This window comes from Triplophysa rosa, linkage group LG5 (genome assembly GCF_024868665.1).
Source record: "Triplophysa rosa linkage group LG5, Trosa_1v2, whole genome shotgun sequence".
NCBI lineage: Eukaryota > Metazoa > Chordata > Actinopteri > Cypriniformes > Nemacheilidae > Triplophysa > Triplophysa rosa.
The window spans coordinates 14,588,886-14,598,879 of NC_079894.1; the positions used below are offsets into that span (position 1 = coordinate 14,588,886).

Here is a 9,994-nt window from a genome sequence, read left to right on the forward strand (position 1 = left end):
TTGAGGATGAGTAATTCATGACAGAATTTTCATTTTGGGGCGAACTATCCCTTTAAGACTAATGTGTTAATTCTAGCGAATCTAACCGTGAATGATCACACTATGGCAAAGTTAGCATTACTATTTTGGATGTTTTTTAGATTTTCAGCTCTATATTTTTTTCAATTTGCTGTTGCTACTTCTAACGTAATCGTGGTGAAATATAATATGCGTCTGTAATTTCTGTCTAAATGTTTTAAAAATAACGATAAAACACTTCTTTTACATGTATCACCGATATTAACAGGCAGCATTTATTGGGCAATAAAATGTCTAAAAAATAACAGCAAGCCAATTACACTAATAGTAAAAACAAGTTTAAATCACTAAAACAGACGCGTTTCTTGTGCCATATCAACTCCATAATTAACTTTTCACCCCAGCACAGATCAGAATAAAAAGCGGTCCATTTGCCTTGTTGCTCGAAACCATGAGATGTGTTTCAACAACGCACCAATAAAAATGCTTTCCATAAGATAAGTCAGAAAAGTGCTCGAGAACTCCCCTGGGTTGCGTTTGGAGAGCGTCCAGTCCCACTAACAGCCAGATGCACGGTAGCTCCAAACGGAGACGAGCCGTCAGACTCTCTCACCTGGGCTGCGGGAGCAGGCATACATCATTTTCATGGTGTCTTATGAGCTGTAGCTATATGTCTGGGAAACGCGAGATGCGCTGTGTATTCAGGTTCCGGGGTGAAATACCCTCTAGTGTTGGTTGATATAGTGGGGAGTCAGACAGCAGTTCACAGTTGCTGAACGCATTGGTGTTGAATATGATCAGACGGGATGGAAGACACCGCGCGCCACTAAAATAACGACGCTGTAGTTAAAGGTACTAACGGGATATATCGGTAAGTTCTGGTGTGTTTTATTTAGCCTATCGCTAGAAAATTACAATTTAAACACATTTTTCCTTTTGATTGCATTCTGTGTTGCATAGGCTACTACATCAATGCTTGAAACGCTTGTGATCAATTTGTTTGATGCAATGTCTTAAAAAATGTTTTAACCTCAAAATCTTAATAGTTGCAAACAATGTGGAAAACAATAATAGAAAATGCGTTTTCAGTTATAAGTTTTAACTTGTTTTCTTCACAGGGGCATTTATAAGAGCAACATTTCGGACGGTCTTCGGAGTTACAGTATCGTTTTTGGCACATGGCATTTATTTAAGCGCAAGAGCGATGAACACGGTAGTCTTCAGTAAGTTTGATCACCTGCGCTTTGACGATAGCGCAGAAAGTGTCGAGAGGACCAGCAGGAACTATTTAGAGGTGATCGATGGACAACACACAGATTTACTGTCAAGCCACAACGTGATGGATGACACCGAAGCTGTTAAACACAGGAGAAATGGGTATGTCTGTGATCCATTACAGAAAACTACAACGCATGTGAAATTGATTATGAGCTCCTTGTTCAGCCTCATTTTTAATGCAACCTACATTCAAAGCTTTATTCACGTATTCCACCACTCCATATAGTTGATATATTGAAAACGTTTAAATATAAATATAATATAAACTATTTTTATTGATGTATTTAATATGATGCTGTTGAAAACATTTTATTATATTTATTTATTGTAATAATAATACTATGATGATATGGTTAACTTATGATATTAAAACAATTATGGGGGTGGTACTAGAGCAAAAAACGATGATAAATCAGGTCAATTAAATGGAAACTGTTTGAAAAATAAATGCAACAAAGCAAAACGAAATTGTGAGTATATAATGTAGTTTTTCTAAGGTGGAGATAGGTATATAAAGTAATTTTAATAATTTTTCTATAGAAACCTGCATATACTGTAGGACATTATGCTAACTGTAATCTCTTTTTTATTAAAACACCAAACCGGAGTGGAATAAAGTCCATTAGCAGTTTATTCATCACATCAGTGTATATTTAAGGTTGAAATACTAGGTGTTACGCATACAGTAAGTGAAAACTTGCACTTGGTCCACAGTGACATCTGCTGATTGTTTTGGTGTTGAATATGGTGCCACTTCTGATTGATACAGCATGAGTAAGATTTCACTTGAATACGTATTGATGTTGCTGTTTTCCATCATTTGTTACATTCTTCAACCACTTTGTTTACAACTTCACCAGTCTCCATTTCTGTTCTCGTGTAAAATGTTTGGGTTATATTTTTGCAGTGCAATAATTTGCGTTAATAGCGTGATGAGTGGCATGGTAGTTTTGCTGAAGGTTTGTAGAAACTAAAGCCGCAAAGTAATTGATCCAGATTACATTAAGATAAATGGTTAATCAAGATGTGACTTAAATGTTTACATTTGTGGCCCACTCTTAAATATATAGTTACCTCTTTGGCTCTCCATGGTGTTTTTCATGAGCAGCGGAGGGAAGGTGCGGCACAAACGTCAGGCCCTGCAGGATATGGCTCGACCACTGAAGCAGTGGCTTTATAAGCACAGGGACAACCCGTACCCCACCAAGACTGAGAAGATTCTGCTGGCTTTGGGCTCGCACATGACCCTGGTTCAGGTGAGATCAAAGCGAGCCTTCACTCTTTATAACAGGGTTCCTGCTAGCTGTGACTTATTCACATCAGGGTGAAGTGGTTTAATGGATCAGTGGTTGGGCTTGTGTTTTGAAATAAAAACAACTACAGAATGTAGAAAAAAAAACAATTTAAAATTGAGTTAATGTGAAAAGTACATATACCTCATTCTTGAGTCTCTTGCGAATGTGCATGTTGTGTATAACCTCAACCGAATTCATTCTGCAGCTGCCAATCAGACGTGCATCACAGTTATAGGCCCATTACTCTGTCGTGTTGCATAAACCATCCACTTTGAAAACAGATGTCTCAACATTATGTTATTTGTTGGTACAACTTGAAATTCATTGGTCCATAAATGATGGTAAACCTTCCGGGCCCAGAGAAATCAAATCAGACTCCACAACATCATGTTCCCTCCACCAAGCTCATGGAATGAGGTTTTTGTGTTGGCATGCTGCATTTTGTGCTTTCCAGACATATGGCAGTGTGCAAAATACTCAACCTTTATCTTATCAATCGCTGGATGATTGTCCCAGTAGTGCTGTTGAGGATTCAGGTGGTCTGCAACAAATGTGAAACAGGCAACAATGCACACCAGTTACATTTGCTCTGCGGTTTATGATTGATTCATAAACACATACTGAACAAAGTTATCACATTAAGATTCTTTGATAGGACTTTTTGTAGGACATCCAGTCCTAAATGTAGCAATTGTGCTGAATTTCTTCCATTTGTAAACTATTGTGCTGATTATGGACTGATTGATGGCCAAGTCTGGAAAAATCTTGTGTAACCTGTCCAGTCTCATGAACATCAACAGATTTCGTGAGGCCTGCTGAAATGTATTTTGATTGAGTCATTTTGGACATGAGCAGAGTCCCCTCACGAAAAGCACAGCACTAAATTGTGTTTCTGATATTGCAGAACAGTTCGATGTAAAAATGCTAACTTGGCTCCCAATCTTTATCATCAGGCATCTTAAGTGTCTATTGCTTCAATAATGATATAGTGCTGCTAATTTTGCATGCGTTGTTTGTTAAATAAGACTCTATTTAATATTGCGACATGGATAAAGATCAGATATAATTTTAAAAGCCGTTCATGCAGAAATCCAGCTTATTTCAAAGAATTACTATAAAGTGGGTGACAGCCAGCTCAAAAATAAAAATATGACTATGTATTGCGTCATTGTGACTATTGCATTAAATCATTACCCGTGAGACTGCAATCAAGATAAACCAATTCAACAATTGTGGTTTTGTATTCTTCAGGTCTCGAACTGGTTCGCGAATGCAAGACGTCGGCTCAAGAACACAGTTCGACAGCCTGACCTGAGCTGGGCTCTACGCATTAAACTTTACAACAAATATGTGCAAGGCAATGCAGAGAGACTCAGCATTAGCAGTGATGACACAACATCAGACGGTACAGTGTGGGGGGGTGCTTTACTATTCTCTACATATGTTTCCATATAGTGAACAAAACCGTGAGAAAAAAGTTTGGGAATCATAAAAGTGACCCAAAAATCTAATGTTTAGCTCCTGCAAATTAGGCATTTTCTAAATGCACTGCCTTAACTGGATTTATGAGGTGCATTCTGGGATGCTTTTTAACACACTCTTATGTAAACTGGACACTTGCCGTTTTTCCTTGACTATCTGGTACAACAAAGCCACATTAAACCAATCAACTAAAAAAAAAGATGTTTAAGACATCAGATCATAACAAATATCATTTTCACTGGGAGTGTATGTTTCAACAATGCTAAGTGTATGTAATTTTGGAGTGAAAGTTGTATAAATCTTTGTTTCACAGGTGGTGATAGCCCTTTACTAATGCAGGCCGGTGAATCAGACTTTCCCAGACCGTCACACAAGAGTGTTATTCAGGATAGCCGTGGCAAAGGGGTGGGGCGAAGCACAGACCCCTCTATTTGTGATGACCACGTCTCTCCACCGAAATACAAGAACAGTTTGTTGAACCGCTATCTAAACGATTCGCTTCGCCATGTAATGGCTTCCGAAAAAGTTCTGGACTCTCGAAAGAGGAATCACTCCGGATCATTTAGCTCCAACGAGTATGACGACGATTTCCTCTCACCTTCATCATCAGAAGCTGAAGCAAACTTCACCTACCGTACAGGTAAGAAATGTTACTAAACTTCAGGCTCGGATACTTTGTTCTTATTGTAGAAACATTGTTTGAGTTTCATCAGAAGACATGCATATACGCATGCAAGTCTTTATTTAATAATTTTAGCATTATACTTAAAGGGTTACGACGATGCAAAATGATATATGAACACGACCTTCTCCTGGTCTGTTATTACTCATGCAGCTTAAGTGGTCCAAATTACTTTTCTGATGCAATAAAAAATGAGCAACTGAAATTTCCTCTGTATTTAAGCACTCGTTGCAACATAGACATACTAAGTTTGCTCTGTACTGTTCTAAACGTATAAGTCTTACATGTTGTGTTCATTCCTGTGTGAAGACAATATAACATATCCAATAGACACGCTATAATACAGTACATTCTGTGGGTCTCTTTAGAGTGAATAATTAAGTTGAATGTAAAGTTGTGGTTTCATTCATGGTTTGACCAGTGAATTGAAAGTACTTGGACTCGGTTCTCTTACAGTTTATGAGAACACCTGCTGATGTCCCTTGAAAGCAAATGCTTCCCAAAGTTTCCAAAGTTTAATTTATCATTAACAGAATTCCACCTCAACATTTCAAAATGTCCCTTTTCTCTGTTTGTTTTGCCTCGGTGTCCTTTTGGACAATTTTGGGAAAATTAAGAAAGGTTCTGGATTTTATTAATAATCCAGCAATGCACTAATGCACGACAAAATAAAGCTGTTTGTTTTGCTTTTTGTCAAACAAGCAATCCAGCAACACAATGTTGGCATTTAGAGTGAAACTAATACAAAACGTAACATAGGTCAAAATGCACCGTTAAGAAATTTTGGGGTTTTTTTTGTAAAAAATGTACAAATCAATATTTTATTGATCTTACTGATCTCTCTTGAGATGCTCAAGTTCTTTTTTAAACTTGGTCCCAAATGTTAAAAAAAAACACCCAAACTAACAATTTTACAGTGAACAATTGTTTGCAAGTTTCCAACATGCATTGCAGCTTGAAGAAATTATAATATTTATTCATAATAAGTTCGTTGCTTTACTGTTTAAATGCTTAATTTATGCAAGTGCTGTTTTTCTTACTGCTTTACCTGTCATATGATGTATATTTTACTTTATTAACATTTGTTCATCATCAGAAGCATAATTAAGGTTTGTGTGCTGAGGTCTGTGTGGATCTTATTGCAACATTTGAATTGAATGCATTTGCCTAATATGTTTCCTGTCTGTTCTCACATATACTGTAGATATTGCAACATTAATATCATGTAGTATTATTATATAAGTATTTTCTGCTAATGTCTGCTATTTGTTATATATTTTAGTGAAGGTTGCATGCTGCTTCGATTGTTTGTTTAAGAAACAGACTTCAATAATCTTACAATATTTATCATCTATATACTACATTATTTTATAACTCTATTCTCTCAATGTTTTTCAGCTATTGTCTCAATTATGCGTGTTAGAGCTTTTAGGGGAAAAAATATTGAATTATAGACAAGAATTATTCTATAATATATATAACCAGAATGTATTAAATATCCTGAGCTATAAAAGAGGAACAGTGAGCAGTATTATTTTATTCTAGACAGTACAGCGCTGGAGGTGTACATGTTAGCAGGATAAAGTTGTTAAATAAGCCTACTGAAAACAGAAAAAGCTGTTTGTCACTTCTAAACATGTGACATTGGTCAAATTGATTATTACCTGTAGTACTGTACAAGCAGCACTTGAAGAGTTGAGTGGTTCAGTGAAAAGTGTCTGTGACCTCAACATAAACTTCCCACATCAATCTCATAAAACAAAAATGTCAATATTTTCACATCATAACTCCATTATGCGGTTCAAAATGGCTCATATTTTCAGCCACTGATATCTGTGAGAATGAGGCGCAAAAGATTGTGATAGACTTTTAAAGGAGACAAGAGTATATTTACAAGCCGTTTGACCATTACTGAGGTAACAGCAGGAGGCAGTAAATTCTGTGTTGACTTAGTGTTTTTGTGTGTGAAAATGAGTCGGGCTTCTTCTTGTCTTAGAAGAAAACTGTTGCAGATGCTGTAATGTTGAATACTAATGAAAAATTAAAACCATCATGTGACATGTTAGTTGCCTATGCACGTATTTTAAATATAAACAAATATATGAAGGCATTTAACTTTTCCAGTTTAATTCAATCAATAGCCAACTGTTCAATGAAAATTTGCACAGCCTTATTTATTTATTTTGTTTCATTCATGTGATCTCATTTAGTTAATGTGATTTTGGTTAATAATCTGTTTTTAAATAAAGCAAAAAGATGAGAAGCATTCAGTAGCACACAGGAAACAAGACCAAATGATTTATTAAAGGCTTATTGTAGTTCTTGGCACGGCTGCTGTTTGAGAAATCTGAGATGGAGATGTTTCAGGCAAAGAACACTGAAAAAAGCGTTTTGTGTACTTGTGCTTGTCGTCCAATTTTTCTTCTCATAGCTCCCATAAGAGAGATCTTTGTTTACTTATCTGAATGCTGTGAGCAGAAAAGAGAGGCAGCTTCACCATAACAAGTGGATTTATGTAGATACACAAAACAAAAGATGATATTAATTCCAAAAAGTCCAAACGATGACTGTAAAAATGTATTGTACAGGATGTGTCCTATAAATAAACAAATGTGAAAGATTAATTCATAAATTATTCAAATATCCATCTCAATTTGTTTGAGCTGTGCTCTCCCATCTAACAAAACACGATGTTTTCTGTCATTCATTTTGCATTGATGGTAATGTCAAACATTCTGATAGCTGATATTTATTGTTGGGATGATATAATTATTCTGTATATAATTATTTTAGTAAGCACTGTATTAGCTAAACACAGACTTTTTGCTTGGCAGAATGTCACTGACATTTGAAATGGCATTAGCCAAACAAAATAATAATAAAAAAGTGCAAAAGAAGGTGCAATAATTTAAAAGATTCCAATCAGTCCCAGAGTGGTGGAATAAAGTGTCTGTCTCTGATGCTGAGCAGATATGCTTTTTCCATCTCAAGAGCGCAGAAGAAATGTAATTGCATTTGTTTTGGCTGGAACGCATGAATGTGGCTGTAGGCACGGCATGCAGAACTCCACTTGAGCACAGTAGACACACACTTATTTTACCCATGTACTGCCTACATGGACACAAAAATGCACATTTACACATCAGTTCCGTCAATTTGAGTTGGTCAGCATAAACAATTCATTTCATAGTCAATTAATATGCTGCAAAGCATTTCATTTGCAGCATAACCAATGTGCAGATCAACATCTAAAATGCAACATGTGCTTACAATATAAATGTTCAGTTTGATTCATTTCACCTAACTGTACTATAATGTCTTTTCAGTAACATTGGGCTGTGGTACACGCCAGAGTGAGAGGTAAGACTTATATTGTATTTTATTATATATTGTATAAACTTATTAATACATAATAATAATAATAATGAGAAACTCCCACATAAACCGTTTTCTCTGGCAACAGCTGTGCTAGTAAAGGTTGCGGACGGGGAAACAATGAGGCCTGCTGGAAGGAGCTCCATGCTGCCATGGCTCTGACCAACCTGGCCCAAGGAAAGCAGAATACAACGGCAGGAACCACCAGCTGTATCATCCAGAAGTCTTCCCATATAGCAGAGATTAAGACTGTCAAGGTGCCCATACAACCAAGACATTAGTGGCTAACAGACTGGATGTCGGTCTTGTAATAGGCCATACTCGCTAAAGACTACCTGAACACTTCAGTATAGTACATGCAATAATTTACTTAGTTATCTACAACCGCCTTTTCGGGGAGGACAAATGTTTGTTGACTGACCAGTGTGCCTATTTCTACAATTGTCAAGTGAGAAATGACGAATTTGTAAAGATGGATTTGTTGAGGCTGAACACAGAAGCACAAAACTTTTACTGCAGTTTATGTTGTCATCATTTTTTAAATGTTGTCAGTGACTCAAATGTAATATATTCAAATACATATTCAGTTTTTTTAAGTTAATTTTCATGTTAATTGACACAGGATTGTTGTCATCCTATGACAATGCCATATTTGTGAATTCTTCTGTTTTGTCAAGTATAGAAAAGGAGGTTTTGAATATTCTACACAATGAGTGAATTAAGTTTTTGAAGGTTTTGTCTTTTTGTTTTGAAATGCACTCAAAAAGGTTAAGAGTACCAGTTCACTTTAAATAATAATAAAAAATAATAAGAATTGAAAAAATCCAAAAGCATTTTCTCAATCAGTATTTCTGTAAAAACATCCTTAAGAAAAAATATCTAAATCTATACGTATGCATTACTGTATATGTTTATTTTTCTATATTGTTTTTAAGGATGTTTCAAAAACAAAAAAACAAGGCAAACATTTAAAACTAACAAAGAAAAAAGCATCTTCCTCCGTCTTCTACACAGTGCGCAGCTGCTTGTACTTATAAGGCACTTGCATTCGAGTTACGTACCTGATGGTTCTTTATGATAAGGTTTTTACATATGTCTTACTGGACACATTTAAGGAATAAGAAAGGAAAAAATCTGGATGGTTTTACAAATCTGACCGCATGCTTTGTGTTTTGCTCTCAAGTCTTCTTTCGCTACACCCAAGCTTCAAGAGGACTCAAACATATTTTTCACCTTTCCTTTGGCTTTATCCTGACTTGCAGTCATGCAATGGTCAACTGCTCCTGCTGTATCAACACACAGAGCCCAACACAAATAGAAAAACCCCAAATTCCGAAATTGAGAAGAACCAGGAACAAAGATGTAACTCGGTGGAAATCTGTTGATTTTGATCTTGTTTCAGTTCCAGACATCACAGCAATATTTATATAACAGTTTAATTGGGGGGTTGTGCCATATTAAAGAGTGGAATCCGACTGTCAGTTTATTGTATAGTTGCCCGTTGCGTGAGCTTTAAACAGATCTGTACACATGAAATCAAAATCTTCGTATCAAAGGACCATTACACTTCAACGAACAGGAATTCATAACTTTGCCACTCACGCATGTTTCAGCCTCAAATGGTGGTAGGCAACTTAATAGCCAAATACAGATACAAAGCAATACATCATCTTTAGGTTAATCAAGTAAACAATGACAGCTATAATTTAGAAACTGACCTTAGATTTACTAGACATTAATGTTTAAAACAATTGCATTCATTGTAATTAGCATATTTTATTGTGTATCATTATTATTAATAGAAATGTATATACGAAATATTATATGTATATATTTCACAGCACATCCATAAGAAAAATTAGTT

General features: G+C 35.9%; 1 protein-coding gene across 2 annotated transcripts; it reads left to right on the forward strand.

The window, feature by feature from the left end:
- Positions 1 to 757: 757 nt before the first annotated feature.
- mkxb (mohawk homeobox b) lies at positions 758 to 8,899 on the forward strand. 2 transcript variants are annotated; one of them, XM_057334545.1, is made up of 7 exons: positions 758 to 889; positions 1,137 to 1,395; positions 2,405 to 2,552; positions 3,843 to 3,996; positions 4,387 to 4,713; positions 8,082 to 8,115; positions 8,219 to 8,899. In XM_057334545.1, the coding sequence occupies exons 2-7, from the start codon at positions 1,223 to 1,225 to the stop codon at positions 8,409 to 8,411; spliced, it is 1,029 nt and encodes a 342-aa protein (XP_057190528.1). In that variant the 5' UTR covers positions 758 to 889; positions 1,137 to 1,222; the 3' UTR covers positions 8,412 to 8,899. The 2 variants fall into 2 exon arrangements, with proteins under 2 accessions (XP_057190528.1, XP_057190527.1); XM_057334544.1 differs by having other exon boundaries at positions 761 to 870.
- The last annotated feature ends 1,095 nt before the right edge of the window (positions 8,900 to 9,994 follow it).